A 21,066-nucleotide genomic window follows, 5' to 3' on the forward strand; every position below is an offset into this window, starting at 1 on the left:
GCTGGGTTTATTGCTGCTTACTTATTAGTGCCCTGGGTCTTAACAACCTCACTCAAACAAAACATCTTAAATGGAGGCATTAAACAGGTCACTACAGTGACCCGTTTTGTAACTTTCGGTGCCATAAAATGGGTATGTTGTATTTTGGAATAGAAGGCCTCTGAGCGTAGCTATTCATTTTCTTCATCTATAAAGCATTTTAGAATAACAGCTTACATCTGTTTGGGGTATAAAATTCCACGTTGTGAAGAAACATCAGTGTTGTTTGACTTCAAACCAGACATGGGAAAGGAAGGCTGCTCTCCAGTAGCCCATATTCTGTCCAAGTTAGGAGCAGTGAGGAGCGGTGGGTGCCTCGCAAATGTGTGGCGCATCTCCATCGTGGTTTCCTCTTACTGGGAACGACAGCAAGCAGCCCCTCAGTTTTGACTTCACATTTGGGAAGTTTTCACACAGCAGGAGTTTATCTTATGAGGGACCTTTCAGTACTAAGAGCTCAAAATAAAATTATATATTCAAGCATTTACAGCATGTTTAATTGCCTTAGTCTGTCAGTTAATCTTGTTGTAGGGAGCCAAGCTGGGGTTCACTGTGGGCTTTCTTGTCTAAGCGATGCCCCGGGGAATAGCTGAATGAGGGCCACTCCATTGTATGATATGTAAGTTGCTTCTGTAAGCTGAAGGAAGAATTTCATAAATAATTTGCAATAGAGGCAAGTGGACAAAATATTTATCCTTAGAATGAAAATTGAATAGTCTTAAAAGCCGGATAAGTTCTGGTAACATTCAGTGCAGTCCTAGAAGTTATTTTAATCAAAGAATGAGCAATGATTTTTACAATAATTTAAGCCTTTTTTTTAAATTTGCAGGTGAGACATTTAACTTTGTCATAGAATGTGATGTCTTCACATTTAGGAAGGAAAAGTCCAAAGAAACTTAAAATTAGAAGACTCCAAGTCCTGCCTGTTACTCCTCTTGGGGGTATCTCACAGTATACCTTCTTAAGATTTTAGAAAAGTTTTTAGAAGCCAGTTTTACTGGTTTTGGTATTTGATTTCATTGAAAATGCAGTTCTTGAGTTTCAGGATGGACAATGTCAGATTTGTTTTGGGAATCAAAACACTAGACTTAACATCTTGGGGGACTGTGACATGTAGGGTGGGTGGCTGTTTACTTATGACATGAATAAGCTTCTGTGAGATTTTCTTTTGTCAACTTAATCCAAACTAGTGACATTGACATTTACACACAGGCACACATGCACGTTCACTACCATTTTCTTTCTGAGTAGGACATTTTCTGTCTCTGTGGCCACTGCCATTCCCACTCCTGGGCACTATCTGCTTTAGACAGATGCTGCTAGACTTTTGAGTTTCTGAGTAAATACAGCAGTAACTTCCTGCCCTGAGTTCGTGTTAATTCCTCCAAAAGATGTGGGGATGCTCACTAGTCAACACTGCTGACAGTGCACATGGGTGCAGTCGAGACAGTCTATCCCTGTACAGAGATGGCAACACTGGGGCCTCTGTGACCCCTGACTGTCACCTCCGCTGGCACTGAGTGTGCTGGAGTCCACTGGAGTTCATTCTTACTTTGGAAATGTGGGTGTCATTTCTTTTTTTAGAATTTAAAAGTTCACTTAAAAGTGAAGACATTGACTGAATTTATAAGCAGATGAACATGGTTAAACGTTTGTCTTTGCCGGTGAGATAGTAGTTAGGGTTCTGAAGTCAGCTGGTTCCACTCAAGCTCTCGACTGCATCTTTTGACAAGTTACACAGTTTCTTTGGACCCCAGCCTCTTCATCTATCAGCAGAGTGAGGACGGCACTGATTGGCTTCTGGGTGATTCTGACCCATAGTTCCAGTGCTCACTGTAAACACTTTCTAAGTGTTGTGATCTTGACCTCTCCTGAGGACTGCAGGGGACTTTCTCCTTGGCCCGGGCCGGGTTTGCTTTGAAGTCTGCATAGAACATAATCTGTATAGAACTTTTCTTTCTCTAGGGCGCAGCCATTCCACTCCCAAGCAGTTGGCAGGTTCATGGCATTTGCCATGTTGATGTGTTCCTGCAAGCGACTCTGGCCTACACACACACACACACACACACACACACACACACACACACACACACACACACACACTTCCCTCCTCTTCTACCTTTCCTCTTGTCTCCTTCTCCCTTCCTGTTGTCTATCCTCTTCCACTTTCTTTCCTTCATCCTGCCTGTTCCCTCCTCCCTCTTCCCCTGCTGTCCTCCCCCTGCTGTCCTCCCCCCATCCCCTACTGTCCTCCTCTGCTGTCCTCCCCCAGCATTTCTTTTTTCCCACTCCTCACTCTCCTTGTTTTACTTCCTTCTCGTCCTCCCCTTAATCTTTCTTTATATTGTCTCCATCTTCCACCTCTTTCCCTTCCCGCTCCCTCACCCTCTCTCTTCTGCTCAGTGGCTCTTCGGAACTCTCAAACTGTTTGCTGAGAGTCCCCGGCATAGCTCTCACGTAGAACCTGGTTGGGTCTTCCTGTTGCGGTTGTTGTAGGAGACGTGTAGTGTAGCTATCGTTTCTGTGTCAGCTTGGCCCTGCTTTTCCCTTCAGCTCCCGAGGCTTCACAGTGGTCTTGATGTTCCTTAAGCTTGATAAAGCAGAGGGTCTATGGCCAGAGTTTATCAGTTTTCAAACATGTACTATGCCTGTGTGTTTGCTTAGTACTGGCCATGTTACAGCCATGACATGAAGTGAAGCCCTGTAATAATTGTGGGTTCTTACAATAATGCTAGGTCAAGCACTTTTTTACCTAATTTGCATTATTTTCCTCTCTCTCCAGATTCCTTTCTCCTTGGTCCAGTTTCCCTTGTGGGAATCCCTGAAAGTAAGTTTTTAATCATCATTTGAAGATTTCTTGCTAGTGCCCAACAGTGTGGGTAAGCAGTGGAAGGAGATAAGAGTGAGTGGAAGTTTAAAAATTCCAAATTACCAGCACCTGAAAGTGTTTCTCCACACACAGGCTGGGGTGTATGTGCATGCTCACACATGCACACACATAGAAATTGATTCATTAAATGACTTACACATGCATAGACATTGCTTTCGTTTTTCATCATTGGGGCAGTGAGAGTGGCATGAATTGCATGGGTCTTTGCCAGCATTGTGAAGGACTTAGTAAAAAGAATACTACATGGTACAGGTCGGCATCATGGTGTACAACTTCAGTGTTGCACTGTGCACGTGTACACAGAGAGCTGTACTGAATTGTAATGTAGACCTAGGAAGACATATGTCTTAGTAGGATAATGGTCAAGAAAGATCGAAAGTTCTTGATCAAGTGAAAAAGGTTTTTATAAATAACCAAGCAGGAAAATGGCAATGTATCAAGGTAGGAACTGGGCTGGGGACAGCTCAGCAACACCGTGCTTGCCTCCCATGCTAAAATCCCCAGTACCCTAGTCCTACAGGAAAAGGGAACAGACACAATCCAAGCTGATGCCGCCATAATTTTATGGAGTTTCTATGCATGTCATACCTATAGTAAACACTTACAAAGTATCTTAAGAGTTAGTTTGGACTCCTAAATAAGTCTTACTAAAATTGCATCCCAACAATAATAAATGAAGTTAAAACATGGTTCTTTTAAAAAGTAAACTGGAGACTTGGAGCCAGCAAGATTTCTCAGAAGGCAAAGACCTTCAAGCCGGATGGCCCATGTTCCAGCCCCAGGACCCACATGGTAGAAGGAAAGAGCCAGCTCCTAAAAATTGTTTCTGACCTCTGATCTCATGCCTTGGCATGCATTTGTAACCACTCCCCCATGCATGCATGCATGTGTGTGTGTGCAAACACACACACACACAAATGTAAGTTTTTAAAAATGTAAACTAGACCGTTCAAGATTTCTTACATGTGGTCTGATTTTAAAAGCTAGTACCAGTCATTTACTGGAGTTTTGGAATCTTTGGTTGTTAATGTTTCACCATTTCCTTCATGGTGCAGGGTAAAAACAGATTCCTTGGCCAGTGTTTCAAGACGTGATGTAACAGCTATCCAGTGAGAAGGTCACATTCCCTTAGCATACCAGTTCCCCTTTTTAGCGTGTGACAAAAGAACAATGAGGCCAACAGCTGTCCAGCAAACAAGAGCCCCTGTCTAAGTGCCTCAATAACCAACTCACACAGATTCTACACATTCTGATGTCCTGGCACTCCGAGTCCACGGAGGAATGTTTGGGGGTCCAGAGAGGGAAAAAGCATGGGTTGGTTCATTTCTTTCCAAAATATAAGGGCATTTGTAGAATTCTAACTAGTTAAGAAATCACTATGGATTTTGTGGTAATCACAGATGACAGTACCGTGCTTAATTTTTGTTTTTTAATTTTAGTTTTAATGTGTTGCCTTCATGCATGTCTCTGCACTAAAAATGTGTGCCTGCTGCCTGCAGAGGCCAGCAGGGACCCCCTGAACTGTTTTTTACAGATGTTTGTAAGCATCCATGTAGTTGCTGGGAATTGAACTCAAGTCCTCTGAAAGAGCAACCAGTGCTTCTGACTGCTGGGTCATCTCTCCGGCCCTGTTAAAAGCATGTGTGAAGTGCTATGTATTGTTTAGTTCCTCTGGGAATACTGTGCGTACAGTAAATGTCACCCTTTAAAAGGATACATTAGTTCTGATAGTGTTTTAGCCCAGTTCATTCATACCACTTTATCCCGAGTACCCTTTCTACCCCAAGCCCCAGTTACTGCTTTTCAGTGTCACGTAGCAGGTAGCATGTGCCATGCAGCATTCCATGCTCTGCTTCCTTCTCTTCTGTCGGCCTGGTGGGTCTTTGTATTGCTTCTTGCACAGGCATTAATTCCTTCTTGTCACTGGCAGTTCAGAATGTGTGGCTCTGCTCAGTACTGATACACATTTGAGCTATTCCCAGGTTTCAGTGGTTATTCATTGAGCTTCATAAATATCTCTGTGTAGTGTTTGTATGGACACCTCCCCACACACACACATACACCCGCAACCTGCTCAGGAGTGGTGTCCCTGGGCTGAAAGGAGGCTATGTGCTTAATTGTATAAGAATCCATAAGGGTGTTTTCCAATGCATTCTGCATTCTCAGCAGCATGTGTGAGAGATTCCTGTTTTGTGTCCTTGCTATTACATGTTAGTTGATTTAAAGAAAACAACCATTCTAGTAGTTGTAGACCAGTGTCTCGTCATAGTTTTGATTTGTATTTCCCTCCAAGTTAAATAATAGTTAAAGATGTTGTGCATATTTTCAAGTATTCTGTGGTTTTTATATAATATCTGAATGTGAGATCACAGGGTCTCTGTAGAAGCAGAAACTTTGGAACACTCATTTTTGTGTTTATGGTTTTATCCACTTAAGTTGCTTTTAGAGTCATGCTGGGGGATTGTGTCATTTGGAGAGATTTCTCTGTTGTGTTCATGTAGGGATGTGACTTTCTCAGCCAGGACCCAAGCAGTACATAGTATGTAGTAAGCAGTGAGTGTCTGGAGGTAAGCACCACTATCCTAAATGTTCTTTGTCCAAATTACAGTGGTCACCTTTCTTCTAAACTGACTTCCTTTCTCTGCCCTCCACTTCTGTTAGCCATGGCTGCTTCTATCCATCTGGTCTCTAGACCCATTACAAAGTATGACTGTTCTGTTTCTCTTTGCAGCCTGTGGTGTTATTGTGTTCCCCAAAATATTGTGTACCTTAATAAACTTATCTGGGATCAGAGAACAGAAAAGCCACAAGATACTTAGGCTAGAAAATGTTAGCACACGCCTTTAATCCTAGCATTCCAGAGACAGAAATCCCTCTGGATCTCTGTGAGTTCAAGGCCGCATTGGAAACAGCCAGGCATGGTGACTCATGCCTTTAATCCCAGAAAGCAGCCTTTAATCCCAGGGAGTGGTGGTAGAAAGCAGAAAGGTTTATAAGGCATGAGGACCAGAAACTAGAAGCATTTGGCTGGTTAAGCATTTGGCCTGGTTAAGCATTTTGGCTGGTTAAGCATTCAGGCTTCTAGCAGCACAGTTCAGCTGAGAGCCATTGGGATGAGGACACAGAAGCTTCCAGTCTGAGGAAACAGGACCAGCTGAGGAATTGGCAAGGTGAGATAGCTGTGGCTTGTTCTGGTACTCTGTCCTTCCAGTATTCACCCCAATAACTGGCCTCGGGTTTGATTTTATTAATAAGAACTTTTAAGACTCATGCTACAGCAGCCACATTGTTTACTCTGTTTTATTGACTGACTTTTTTAAAAAAATTATTTATTTATATTTTATGTATGAACACTCTACATGTATACCTGCAGGCCAGAAAGGGAAATCAGATCCTATTACAGATAGTTGTGAGCCACCATGTGGTTGCTGGGAATTGAATTCAGGACCTCTGGAAGGCAGTCAGTGCTCTTAATTGCTGAACCATTTCTCCAGCCCCCTTATTGACTGACTTTTTGAACCTGTAGACATTGGCTGTAAGATTTTTTTAACTGTCTTATGTTTTGCCTAAGTCCTAACAAGTTCTCTAACTTACAATCCACCTATACGGTGTGTAAGTGTGAATGAGTGAGTGTGTGTGTGTGTGTGTGTGTGTGCGCGCGCACATATGAGTGTGTATGTGATGTGTGTGTGGTGTTAGTGTGTGGTCTGTATGAGTATGGTGTATGTGTGTGAAAGTAGTGTGTGTTAAAGTAGTGTGTGTGTGAGTGGTGGTGTGTGCATATTTTTGGTGTGTATGAGTGTGTATGTTGTATGGTGTGTGTAAGTGTGTGCGTGTGTGGTATGTGTGCTTACATGTGTGTGGGTTGGCATGTATCTCAGTACACATGCACACGTGTGTTCATGCATGTGGAGGTCCAAAGCTGACATTGGTTTTTTTTTTCCTCAGTTACTCTCCACTTTACATGTTGAGTCAGGTCTCTTATTTGACCTGGAACTTGCCAATTCTGGCTGTCTTAACTAGCCAACTTGCCCCAAGATCCCTGTCTCTGTCTCCCAAGTGCCTGTATTCAGGTAGCCACCTTCCCTGCCGGGCTTCCATGTGGGTTCTGGGTAATCTGAAGTCTGGTTCTCATGCTTATGTGTCAGGTACTTTAACTCTCTTCACAGCTCTTTACCTTTTTGAAGTAGCATTTGTGACCTTATAAACTTAGGACTTTAGGACTTTGCCAGTTGCCATGCCAGAGGAGCAGCAGGTGGCAATTGAAGTTCAAAGTGTCAGCCCACCAGGAGGAAACTCTCTGATGGGTGACTCTCATTTAGGCAAGGCCACAGGACTCCAGACTCCAGAATGTCTTTTGCTTCTGCTGTGCCTTTATGTTTGCTGCTAGAGTCTTTCTTTGGTATCTGGCATAGTGTGAGTGGATGTGGGGAGATCCCCACTGCCTGTAATGTAGTATGTTTATCTCATGAAAGCATCTCGATCTACTGGGCATTTTTATCTGTGGATTGTCAAGATGATTCCTCCCTAAGCTGTACTATCTAATTGATAAAAATAATGATAGCCTATAGAGAGTTTTGATGAATAAAAGTAAATACAAGGTTATGTTTCATAACTAAGGCCTATGAGTTCCACTTAGGAGTTGCTTTAGATCACAGCTCAGGTTCATGATTAAGGAAAACAATTGAATTTCCCCAGGAGCCAGGCTGACTTTAATTCTCTTAATACTGAAAAGATGCAGTCATGGGTTTCAGTGTGCACCATTAGCTGAAACAAAATTTCAAAATAACTTCAGGTTAGACAGATGCCTGGCTAATGTTTTTTAAGATAAATAACCCCAGAAAAACAATCTAAAGCCCACAAGGACACATAGCTGAGCTGTCTGATTCATTAGACTAAATTAGTTGTAAATACAAAACATCCTGATTGTTAATTCCTTGCACCCATTCCTGACCTCAATTTTCTGATATGGGTATGCACCCTGAAGATTTAAAGTTTAGCTGACTGACTTTTTTTATGTATAAAAGTTTAGATTTGTGACTCCTTTAAAATTTCTTATAAGATTACCTCTCAAGATAGATAATAAAGTGGTTGATTCTTTGAAACTGCAATTTGCAGCCTGTTAACAAAAGGGTTGGCTGAGAAAATATGCTCCTTGCTTGCTCATGGTCTATTAATCCGTGACAAATTACGTAGATATATGGTGTGTGGGTTGTCAGGATGACTGTTTTTAATCATGTAAGGGAGATTAAAAAAAAAACACCACATTTTTATCTGTAATCGTTCACTTAAAAATGGAATGTAACCTCTTTGTGACTCCTGTATTGCCTGAAAGAGTTTATTGGGGTATATAAGCTATAGAGGAAGAGAAAAGAACAGAAGAACAGAAAACGGATAATAAAGAAGGAAACCATCAAGAGAGCATTTGAGTATCTTTGAGCCTGTGCTGCCTGGAGGCTGGTCCCCCAGTCAGTGATAGGATTTTGTAAATGTGAGGTTGTATCTCTTTTTCCAGAATCGCCCCTGACCACCAGAATGTACTTTCATGGATCTAGGTGGGATACACCTTTCAAAGTTTAGTCAGGTTTTGATCTGCTCGAAGCTGTCTGCTCTGGGCTGTGCAGACTCACCGTCGCTTCCCTGATGCTTGTGTCTCCAGTTGCTTTGTACTTGCTGTGTTGTGTTGAAGATGTCGCAGAAAAAGTGAGAGCATTCAGATAAGGCCAAGGACCCTTCCGCTGGCAGACAAACAGCATAGGCAGCCATTGTGGTATGGTGATATTTTATTTGTGCTGAAATGTGATTTTATTTGTATGTTAATAAATAAAGTTGCCTGGGGGTCAGAGCTAATAGCAAGCCATAGCAGAAGTCTGGCAGTGGTAGCACATGCCCTTAATCTAATCACATGGCAGGCCGAGTCTGTGTGTTTAAGAATACAACCAGCTTGGAGACACACACCTTTAATCTCAATACCAACCATAGAGACCTGGAAGTCTGTATAGACAGGCAGTGATGAGGAGGTCATGTGGTTGAGTTTACAACCAATGAGAAGGCAGAACAGAAAGTCAATAAAAAGACAGACACACAGGAAGTAGTTCTCTTTCTCAGGGGAAGGATGGCACTGGCAGTGGGTAGTAAGAAGCGGTCTTGGTCTTAGCTCTTAGCTACTGCTCTCTGACCTCTGGGGCTTTTAACTCTGCATTTGGCTCTGTGTTTCTTATTTAATAAAACCATTCAGAATTACATCTACAGTGTGGTTTAAGCCAGCGCTGCATCTTCATTGCCCCTGTACTGGGTCAGACCTTGTTCAGTCCAGCAGGATTGCAGGTTTTCTCTTGCTGAGTTTAGATGAAGAGTAAATATATTATTAAAAGGTATGTTGAATGTCCTGTAGGAAGGTCAAGTTTAAAAACAACAAAAACCGGGAAACAGCAGTTCACAGTGCAGGAGTGGAATTGCTAATTACTTCCAGATTTACATAGTTTACATCAGCTACAAGGTGTTGCAGAGTTACATAGTAGTAACTAAGAAATGAAAACATGAAGTTTGAAGCCAAGCAAAAATAAATCAGCTTATGTGGATGAGGCTGTGATGTCATTCTCTGCTTCTTAGGATGGAATTGAATGAAGCCTTGAAATAGGAAACGGGCTAGTATACCCTCATTTCCCTTAGAGGCATTATGTATGGTAGTTACTTGGATATTTCTCTTGTGTGTTATAAGTACCATGCAGAAGCAGTACTATATAAAAACTATGTTTTCAAGTTAAAGAGCAGTAACTTTTTGCTCTTGATTCTGATGCAGTGATTGCTAAATATCTGCCACATCACATCCACAGCAATGCCTCTTGTATATTGAGTAATAATATCATTCATTTCCATAGGTGCTGTTTTGTGAGACTGGGAGAGAGTGGTGTCTCCATGGATAGGCCTGCTGGCTCAGAACAGTCTGCAGTACAGGGAGGTTGAGATGGTACGGACGAGAGTAAAGTGCACGTGTATGATTAGTACCATGCCAATGGAGGAAGAAGTCTTAACGTAAGGGCAGAGTGGGTCTATTTCCTAGTCACTGACTTGAGTCTAAGATGCTGTCCTCATTTGCCTCTCTATTGCTATGATGAACACTGACCAAATCAACATAGGAGGAGAAGAGGTTTATTTCAGCTTACAGTCCCATCATTGAGAGAAGTCAGGACAAGAGCTCAAAGCAGGGACTGAAACAGAGACCTGTTGTCTCACAGTATTCCTGGGAGATGTGAGCAGACGTCTAATCACCCAAGATACAGAACCAATGACAGGCCAGAGTGTGAATACCAACAGAGTCCACCTTGGTGAACCAATGAGTTTTATTGGGGATACATTCAGGTGTTAGATATGCAGTGCGCTATGTGTATGCTATATCTTGGCAGGCATCACTAGTTGATCACACAACCCACATTTCATCAAACTCACACTCTTGGGAAGCTCACCAGAATGCCGTACCATATAGTCCATAATGTGAGGCTTACATTCTGTTCCTGTTTTACAGTGTTCTCAGCCAAACTTAAGAATAAGGAAATTTGATGGTTGGCCAATTCACATGTTCCCTCATATTTACACAAGGTAAAACCATCAAGCACTTGCCCTTCAGGTGCTCATGTAGGCATCAAGTATTTGCCTGCTTCTTAAAAATGATGGCCTGTGAGCCGGGCAGTGGTGATGCATGCCTTTAATCCCAGCATTTGGGAGGCAGAGCCAGGCAGATCTCTGTGCGTTTGAGTTTACAGAGTGAGATCCAGGACAGGCACCAAAACTACACAGAGAAACCCTGTCTCGAAAAACAACAAACAACAACAACAAGACGGCCTGCTAGGCTCACGGCACCCCGGAGGTGATGGCCTGCTAGGCTCACGGCACCCCGGAGACGACGACAGTGGGTCCTTTGTACCTGGTGCTGCTTGTGTATTGCACAGCTGCAGTCGGGCTGCACAGGGCACTGAGAGCTTCGAAGGCTGGTGCTCACAAGCGACTGCTTTGTGTTTTTCTGGTGCTGGGAGAGATCTGGGCTTGGCTGAGAACACTGTAAAACAGGAACAGAATGTAAGCCTCACAGCTTCCCCTTTGTTAACTTGATATGTATCTTTTATGAAACTTTAGTTTTAATTGTCACCTAATGATTTGGTATGTATAGGGGTCAGTGTGGCATTTGGTACAGTACCCATCTTGTAAACAATCTTTTTAAAGAGATGGGTCCGTCCTGAAACAGGAAGGCAGGTGTTCTTCTGAAGGTAGGAGTATTAAACAGTTGTGGCGTTTGTTGAAGGATCGTGAGCCTCAATTATGATTTGTTTTATTGTGATTATTACTCAGACACTGAGGTACTGTTCAGTGACTAGGACCTCTATAGGAGGCCATGGGAGTATACAGCAGGTGACAACTAGTATTTAACAGTTTGACCCACCAGAAAAATAACTCTGTTGGGGAGCCAGACTAGGCAAAGTTTGTGGGGTCACTGTCTATGGAAACCAGTTGTTTTCTGGCTGTAACTTTCTCATGAGCCACCACTCACCTCCCTAAAAAGAACAGCTGTGGGGTTCTTTCCACAGCCCACTGGTGTGTGTTTTACATCTTTGGGCACACATATAGCTGTGGATGGTCAGGAAGATGATTTCTGTTTAAGCTGTATAATTCTGATGATTAGAAATAACACTAGATTATTTTTCATAACTGACACAGGAAAGTAACAGTATTCTTAGTCACAAAGACAACTAATTTTAGATTTCAGAACAAATTCAAAACAGACTAGCTGCCACTGCAGAGAATACACCAACCTAAGTCCAGGTGTTTATTGCTGAATCAAGGTCAGACTTGGAGCAACTCTGGTAGACAGAACTCCCTGCAGCAATTCTTTCTGCACGTACCCCAACCACTCAAGGTTCAGCCAACTAACTGTTCTTGTTAAGTCCTGAACTGCAGTGTTATGCTCTGTCTGGGAATGCTAACCACTCAGGCTACGTGCTTGGCCAAGCATTACTCACTGGCCAGTCAGTGAGACCTTCCTAGCCTGAGAAAAACTGTGTGACTTATCATGTGTTATGAGAATGGGTCGGACCCTGAAAATGTAACATATAGTTGTCCAGAGTTTGGCTGTGAGAGAGAGAGTAAAGTGAGACAACGAGTGAGTGAAGAGTGGGTGAATGATGTAGAAGAAGAAGAGTGTGTGTGTGTGTGTGTGTGTGTGTGTGTGTGTGTGAGAGAGAGAGAGAGAGGGGGGGGGGGGTGTTGTGTGAGAGAGCTGCTACATAGAGGAGCGATGTGAAGGAATTGTGTATGGGGGTGTGCAGAGGGAGCTGAGGAGAGAAAATGAGTAGCTGGACAGGAGAGAGAGCAAGAGAGATTTTCAGAAAGACATTCTGAGGTGTATGTATGTAAAGAGAGATATATAGCCGTATGTAAAGAAATGTAGCTGTGTGGAGACAGATTTTCAGAGAAAGAGATTTTTTAAGATGAAGTAAAAGAGAAAGTTGCCATCAGAAAGCATGTGTGTTTCCTTATACCTGTCAAATAGATAGAAACTTACTTCTAATTACCCCCAGATAAAGAAGTTTCCTAACAACCCACTACACTGAGGTCTTCTATTCACTGCCCCGGAGCAGTTCTGAGAGCCAGCCTCCCGGACTGCAATAGAGACCTCTTCTCCCTTCTGCCAAAAATAAAATAACATAAAATAAAAAACCCAAAACAAAACCAATACAAAATCAAATGACAGATAACAGAAAACTCAGAGAACCTCCTAGTTAGAATAAATGTCCCCCCAAAGACCTATCTACATAATCCAAAAATATGACTACATAAGCAGTAGTCCCTAACTCTTAAGAAGCAAGTGTGATACCATAGCCCCTTCTACATTTTCCCCAGAACAGCACCTTCTCTGTTCAGGGCTCTTAGAAATTCTTATTGTTAACTTTCTTCACTCCCTGGAAAGATATATCTAAAAGCCTCAGCCAGCCTAAATTCAGTATTACCCAAAGTAGATCAACCCGAAGGAGACGGCTGCTTGTACATCCCACCCACAGCATGGTCCGGCTGCAGCTGCAGCTGAAGTCAGCCTCTGTGTTCCGAATGGTTCCTAATTAGCAGTTGGGTGTGGCCAGTTTTCATTATGCGAACTCTGACTGAGAAGTCCCTGTTAGCCTTCAGCCACCTGGTGATACTGCAGTCTCCCTGTTGTATTTTCTTTTTGGTTTCCAAAGCTTATTTTGAAATCTTCACCTTACACATTAGTGTATGAGCACTTCACAGGATGGCTCATCTGCCTGAACAGGAGTCATAGGCAGTTGTCCGAACAGCTTTAGGAATGCTTGTGCAAGGCTACACAGTAGCTTGGTCAGCTTCCGGAAGGGAGCATTTCCAGGAAGTGGGCATGTGCTGGCTCCGCTGCGTGGCAAAACCTTTTGGTGGATTCACAACTGTCAGTCTCCCAGAGCTGATCCCAAGTGCTGTGGAGATTTGAAAACCTTCATGTTGTCTTAGTCATAATTAATTTGGAATTGACTAGATGGCTTCGAAATACCCTATCATGTACCCATGAAAACCACATAGTAAAATTTTATAATCTTATGAGATTAGAAGCCATATGAATAGACAAATGAACAAGTCCAATGTTGAATTTTTTCCAGGCTGGAGCCGGATCACTTCTTTCCGCTTGGCTTCATTGGACAGTAGTGTTCATCTTGGTAGGTCTCTAGAAGTCAAAACCCGAGCTCTTCATGGTGTGGTTTAATGGATAGCTGCCCACACTAGTAGTCCAAGCCATTCCTGAGAGTGCCTATTTGTACCTCTTTGTGAATACTGGCACTGGGGTGTGCCCTGCTGGGATGGGAGAACCAGAGTTTCTCATAGTCTTCTTCCTCAAATAAGCCTTCAGCAATGGCTGAAACTAGATGGTGGGGCATGCCTTTAGTTCAAGACCAGCCTGGTCTACATATGGAGCTCTAGACAGTCAGTGTACAAGGTGAAACATTGTCTCAAAAGAAAAAATAGTGAAGAATCACTTAGAGGATGAAAACAACTTGGTTATTTGTGTAGCAATGCCCCGAGTTAGCACTAGTGGGAAGGAACTAGGCGAATGTCCGAAGTTGCACAGTAGCAGTTCTTGTCAAATTTAGTTAAGACCTGCAGATTAGTAGGCTTGTTCTGATTTCTGTGGTCAGCTTTGAGCCTTGAGCTATGGACGCTGGCGGGAGAGGACATAGGAACCATGCTGTTTCTGTAGCTCTTCTGTAAACCTAAGATTATCTTAGAATAAATTTGTTTGCATACACTATTAGAAATCTTTCCTTCCCTATCACACTGTATTTTTTTTTTTTTTTTGGTTTTTTTTTTTTTTTTGAGACAGGGTTTCTCAGTGTAGCTTTGCGCCTTTTCCTGGAACTGACTTGGTAGCCCAGGCTGGCCTTGAACTCACAGAGATCCGCCTGCCTCTGCCTCCCGAGTGCTGGGATTAAAGGCGTGTGCCACCACTGCCCGGCTCTATCACACTGTATTAAGAGAGGTTTACCTAAGGAAAACCGAAGAAGTTAAGCACGTTCTGATGGCCAGTCTTAACCCTCAAACTTAAATTTCTCTTTGATGTAAATAAATGTTTGTAGAGTCATCATAAAATTTCATTTTTATTTTAGAAAAAGGAGATAACATGGAACTGAGATCAGGATTCAGGTACCTGGGGATATGTGATCCTCTATGTTTAAATGCTTACTTAACTTAAAAGTGGAGACTCCAACATTGTCTCTTCATGTTTGGGCCCCTTTCTGTCCCTCCTCACCTCTCCAGTCATTCTTCTGCCTTGGTGGGAGTGACAGTCACACTTATGTGGCAGTGGAAAAACTTAGGTTGAGAATGTTACAGGAGCTTGAATTGTGTGTATGTGTGTTCAGAAAGGCCCTTCAGGCGAGAAAACAGAACACCAGAAAAAGCTCTGTTACAAACCTCCAGTAATTAAACAGATGTTGTTGGGATGAAGCCATTTTTCTCGACGGCTTGCATGCTGTACTGTGCCTCCCCTGGAGGTTGTGCTGAGGCCGTGACTAACCTGGAGAAGCACACACAGACCATTCTGTCTGTTACAAGGTATGGCTTTGTGCAGAGCAAGACCAGCCCGCTGGATCCGCCATGTGACCTCGGGCAGCTTGTTCAACACTCCCAGCCTCTGCACCCACCTGTTGTTGTGGTTATACAGGCTTTCCAAAATTAAAGAAGATGATCTGGTAAAATCTTGAATGTCCCACTTGGGCTGCGCTAGTTACTTAGTGAGCTACCCAACAGCATCAGTAGGAATCATGTGACCCATTGCCCGTGCTGTATTTATTTTCATTGTATTTCCAGTATGCTCTGAACTTACTTAAATAAAAGCAATACTTAGTCTTTCTGTGAGTGACTTGCCCTAGCTTTTCCAGTGAGTACCTGTCCTCTTGTCCTTGCAAACACATGGGCTAAGATACAATTTCAAGTATTTTTCTAATTTATATGTAATACTTTTTATCAGCACAGTTCTTATTGTTCTTGTTTTCTTAACTCCAAAATGCAGCATTTGTAAATTGCTCTCATCTGTTTAGATTGGACGCTCTCAATATTAATTTCCCAAGTCTTTATATTCAGTTACTAACTTTAAAAAAAAAAAAAAACCTCAAACTTACTGAAGCAAATTGCTTTGAATATGGCATAGTATGGGTGCTTTGTTTATTAATCAGTCAGCCAGCCTGTTTTTGTTGTTGTTGTTTTTTAAAGTGAGAGTCATCTCATTCCAGCCTGTCCTGGAACTCATTGTGTAGCCCAGGCTGTCCTCAAACTCATAGCAATCTCCTAAGTGCTGGGATTACAGGCATAAGCCTCCTCACTTGGATATTTCAGTATCATTGCAGTGGCAGCTATGGTCCCTGCGGAATATACCTCTCCCCTTTGAAGACAGAGGCAATCTGTAGATCTATATCCAGTTGTATAGGGCACACCATGTGGTCCCATTCAGATCCAGTTCCACTGCTAGGCTCACTAGTGATTGCAGGTCCTCAAGCCTCAGTATCCTTGTCCAAAGGACGGCCGAATGCTGCCAGTTGCCCACACTCCAGGAGACTGTGGTGAGGGTCCCATTGTGAGGAGTGTGGAGTGGCTGGGGTTGTGCCAGGTGCCCACACTCCAGGAGACTGTGGTGAGGGTCCCACTGTGAGGAGTGTGGAGTGGCTGGGGTTGTGCCAGGTGCCCACACTCCAGGAGATGTGGTGAGGGTCCCACTGTGAGGAGTGTGGAGTGGCTGGGGTTGTGCCTCTTGCTGTCAGTCTTGTTTACAGTGTGTCCTGAGTTTGCCACTGACATCAGCCCCTGACTTTTTTTTAATTTCTCTGGGGACTTGGGGACTGTTTTTCCTAAGATTTTTGGTAGTATTCACTTTACTACAAAATGATTTTATATATATATATATCTTCTTAGGCTAATTCTGGTCAGGTGAAATGGCAATTTGGCCCTATCGATAGGGATTCTATATTCAAACAGTCTTCAGACATCGGAGTCTCTTTTGATTGCTTCCTTCCCTTGGACCAGGTTTCCTCTCTTCCTAGAACACAGCAGACGCCTGTGTGAAGCTTCTCCACCCCCACCCCCACCCCCATTTCATAACCCCCTCCTCCCGACTTACTACTTACCATATATACCTCCCTCAGGGATTGTTCTTTGTTTTGTTTTTCCCTTGAGCTTGCAAGAAACCCCTGGGAGGCAGTCCTGACCATTTGCTGCATTCATGAACTCCATAGTGTCTTTGACCTCTCCTGTGCTGTCCTTTTTCCCTGTTCGTTCTTTACTGTTGCTGTAAATCAAGTGTTTGGAATAATGTCCTCTTTAGATGTCAGAAGACTAAGAATAAAAGATGACCTCTCCTCACTAAGAAACGTGGATCATGTCTGCGTTTCTCCAGTCAGCCTGTAAAGTGAGTGATGGCTTAAGGAATGGGGATGTGGCTCAGTAGTAGAACACGTGCTTAGCATGAGCAAGTCAGGCACAAACACCATACAAACACACTTGCGTGCGCGCGCGAGCACACACACACACGCGCGCGCGCACACACACACACACACACACACACACACACGGAGGGGGGCATATAACATGAACGCTTTGTGACATTTTTATCAAATGTGTGGCTAAATACATAAAGATTGTTACAAAAGATAAAAGTTGTTCCTCTTTACTGTGTCCCATTGGGTCTCTAATGCTTATAGAGAAATGGAGACAATAATGCTTTCCACAAAGGTACACATTCATTTTCAAACATTAAAGCATTTCCTCAAAATCTACCAAATTCTGTTCTGTAGAGCTACAGACTTTAGAAACACATTTGCATCAAAGATTCTTAAAGCCTATTTGTTTTTATAAGCAGGGTTAAAGAGCCTGTTTGATAGGTAGACTTTTAGCCTAGTAGATTTAGTAAATATACTTTCAGAGAATTCCTCTTCCTCAGAGGGCTGGGAAGAAGGGAGCCATCACAGAACAGTATGTATCTTATCTGTTATTCTGTGTTGGCAGCCTACACTTGACAAGGTAAACAGGGCCATGTGCATCTTGATTTATTTTTATGACATCATCAGATCTTTAGCAGTCCTGTAACCCTCCCAGAGGAAGTTGTCAGTGGGGAAATAAATACCCATGATGGGAGATGGGTGCTGGGTCAGTTGTTCCTATTTCATGTGGGCTGTTTGGGTATTTCCCCAGAGTGACACTACTTCCATGTCAGTATACTATTGTAAACATTTATGATAAGATAGTCAGGAGTTCTTTTGGTACCATGTGTGGCCACTGTTGTGGGATAAGAGAAAGCAGAAAGATGTTCTGATTACAAAGGAAGAAGCAGGCCTGACTGTAGGTGACAAAAGTTGATGGTATCTCCACCGGAGCAGAGCTGACCCACTGAGTGGCCAGTGATGCAGGACACAAATATCTAAAATCATTTGTATTGATAATCAGTTCCTATTAAATTTACATATTAAAATTTACCCTTCACATAGCTCCACGACATGTGGAGTACATCTGACAAAACCAGGGTCAAAGCCTATGAAGCTCTAGCTCAGGGTTGAGAGGAATTATAGGAAGGCTAAGTGAGGGGAGAGATGCTCACTGTGGTAACTTGAATGAGAATGGCCCACATAGGTTCATGTGTTTGAACACTTCCTCCCCAGGTGGAACTGTTTGGGAAGGATTAGGAGGTGTGGCCTTGTTGGAGGAAGTATGACACTAGGGGTGGGCTTTGAGCTTTCAAAAAGGCCATGCCATTCCCTTTTAGTTCTGTCTTCTCTGCTTCCTGCTTGTGAATCAGGTGTAAGCGCTAAGCTCTTGCCCCAGCGCCATGCCTGCCTGCTGCCATGCTCCCCGCCACGATGGTCAGGGACTGTAACCCTCTGCAACTGTGAGCCACAATAGACATTTTCTTTTATGAGTTGTTTTAGTTAGAGTGTCTCTTCACAGCAATAGGAAAGTGACTAAATGCTTATGATGAAATAGTCAGAAAAAAAAATCAATATTGTTAATGTGTCCATTTCACCCAAAAACAATCCATGGATTCATGTAAGCTGGATGAGCTCTCAGCAGGGTGTTCTATGGAAATTGGTATTCTGATATAAAAATTCATATGGAAATGTGAAGAGCCTAGAATAGTCAGAACAACTTAAAAAAGAAACAATCTGGAAAACTGAAACTACTTAATTTCAAACTTTATTAAAACCTGTGATAAGAAAGTAAAGAATTAGCATCTATAGATGAGGACCAGCTAGAGAGTAGATTTTTGGAGAAGGGATTTCACTGGAGAAAGAACTATATTTTTCAAACACTAGATACAGTGGGTGTTTTTCATACATCAAACAGAATGAAAGAACACCGGCCCAGCCTTCATACCGTAACAAATTAACTCAAAGGTAAAGATGTAAAACCTTTAAAGAAACTTAAGGTTTCTGAACATATAGGGGGAGAAATCTTTGCACCATTGAAATAGGCAAAGTTTTCTTACAAATGACACCAAAATCAAGATTCATAATCCAGGCACCATGGCATACACCAGTGATCTCAGCAATGAAGCAGGCAGAGCCAGGAGGATTAAAACCAGTTCAAGACCACCTTGATCTATGTAGTGAGTTCCAGGTCAGCTTAAACTACAGAGTGAGACCCTGTCTCAAGCAAAATCAAACAAATCTCCTCCATCTATAATAGGAATATTAACATATGAATAGTATATTATCTTAAAAATAATTTGGACTTAATCAAAATTTAATGCTTATTTGAAAAACATTTTCCAGAGAATGAAGAGATAAATCACAGATTAGGGAAAAGTATCTGCAAATAACTTGTACTCGGAATATATTAAGAACTTTGAAATATCTTTTATTTAGATAATAGACAACCCAATAAAAGTACACAAATATTTGAAAATTCATGGATAGCAAATAAGTATGTAAAGAGAAGGTCACCATCATTAAAACCATGGTAAAGGAACCAGAGAGGTGACTTGGTGGTTAAGAGTATGTACTGCTGGGTTCCTGGCACCCATGTGCGTGGCTTTCAGCTACCTGTAAACTCCAGTTCCAAGGCATCTGACATCATCTGACCTCTGGGCACCTATACTCATGTGCTCATACCATCCCTTCCAAGGGACACACACACACCTATAAATAGAACTTAAAATCTAAAAACAAAACAGAAACATAGTGCACACTTACTAGGATGTGAACACTTAAAAATGCTGGCAACCAAGCTTGGGAAGGATGTGGACAAATCAGGACTGGTGGGAATGTAAAATGTACAGCCATTTTTGGAAAATAGCTTGGCAGCTTTATAAAGTTAAACATACCCCTACCTCTGACCTAGCAACTTCCTTCTTAGTTATTTCCTGGGCAAAAGGGAAGACATTTTCCATCTAAAGGTCTGTTTGCAGATGTTCACATGGGTTTATCATTAACATCCCCAAACTAGAAAAACAAAGGATGATGTACCTATGTGCTAGATCATTGCTCATCAGCAAGAAGGGAATGAAGTCTTGATGTCTGTAATGTGCATGAAACACAGAATAGTTACAAGAGAAGGCATAGAAGAGAAAATTAATGGTATTGTATTTATGTAAAATTCTAGAATAGGCAAACCAGTCCTTAGTGACAGGAATATCAGGTTGCTTAGAGGACAGTGAGATGGGACTCAGGAGAGAAGTTCCCAAAGGGATGCAGAACTTTTGGCTCATAAGTAAGTCTGTGGTCTCAGTTGTAGCAGTAGTGTGTGTATGTGTGTCCACCCAAATTTATCAAATTGTATACTTTAAATATATGTTGTTTGTTAGATGATCCCTCAGTAAAGCGAAGGAAAAGAGTATTATTATGCAAGGCTGTGCCTCAGAAGCCTAGATAGAATAGGATCCAACTCCTAGAGTTGTTGAGAAGACCGCAGACCAGAAGATGAGAGACTTAAGCATTGTGCAGATGCAGTCATCTCTTCCACAAGTCAGTAAGTGTCCAGGGAGCCAAGCACCTTGTCTGCCACGTTCCCAACTTATGCCTGGTGTGGGTGTTTGTGTGATCCTGGCTTATTATGTGAACAGCACAAACAGGTTTTCACTAATTCTAAATTCATGCTAGGCATGGTGGCACACACCTGTAGTCCTAGCACTAAGGAGACTGGGAAAGGATGATCCTGAGTTCAAGGATAGCTTGGATTATCATTAGACTCTGTCTCAAAGCGTGCCCCCCTTCCATTAAAGTACCGCTCAGGTAACAGCTAGTATCTCTCAAAGGTTAGGTGTGGATAAGAATTTTTCAAAGAACTAAGGAATTTGGCATACACTGTTCTGGAATAATTATGAACTATAGTATTTATATGCTTAGAGTTATATGAGAAATACATAAAATATTTCATTGTCATAAATTTATTATATTTATTTTAATTTGTGTGTATGAAATCCTCCTTGAAAATATTTCCTTTGAGAATCATAATGTGGCTGTCACCCTTACTTCTTTGACTAATTTTAGAATGCAGTTAAGTCCTTGGGAAAATCACTTACATCATCATTGAAGAATTCTACCAAAATAGCTTCTCACTTAAGTTCCCATCCCAAGCTAAACCCACAGCAGGTTCTGATAAAC

The 21,066-nt window shown here is 42.3% G+C and overlaps 1 protein-coding gene across 7 annotated transcripts in view; it reads left to right on the forward strand.

Annotated features, from left to right (window-relative positions):
* Slc25a26 (solute carrier family 25 member 26) overlaps positions 1 to 21,066 on the forward strand; it is a 124,668-nt gene that overhangs the window by 89,921 nt on the left and 13,681 nt on the right. For 5 of the 7 annotated variants that reach the window (XM_052721762.1, XM_052721767.1, XM_052721764.1 and 2 more), the window contains one exon: positions 2,822 to 2,866. The exons of the other annotated variants lie outside the window; for them this stretch is intronic. In XM_052721762.1, the coding sequence (XP_052577722.1) occupies positions 2,822 to 2,866 (45 nt within the window). The remainder of the gene's footprint in view (positions 1 to 2,821; positions 2,867 to 21,066) is intronic. 7 annotated transcript variants of the gene reach the window in all.

The sequence above is a fragment of the Peromyscus californicus genome, unplaced genomic scaffold (assembly GCF_007827085.1).
Source record: "Peromyscus californicus insignis strain IS unplaced genomic scaffold, ASM782708v3 Scaffold_6__1_contigs__length_162567912, whole genome shotgun sequence".
Taxonomy (NCBI): Eukaryota; Metazoa; Chordata; class Mammalia; order Rodentia; family Cricetidae; genus Peromyscus; species Peromyscus californicus.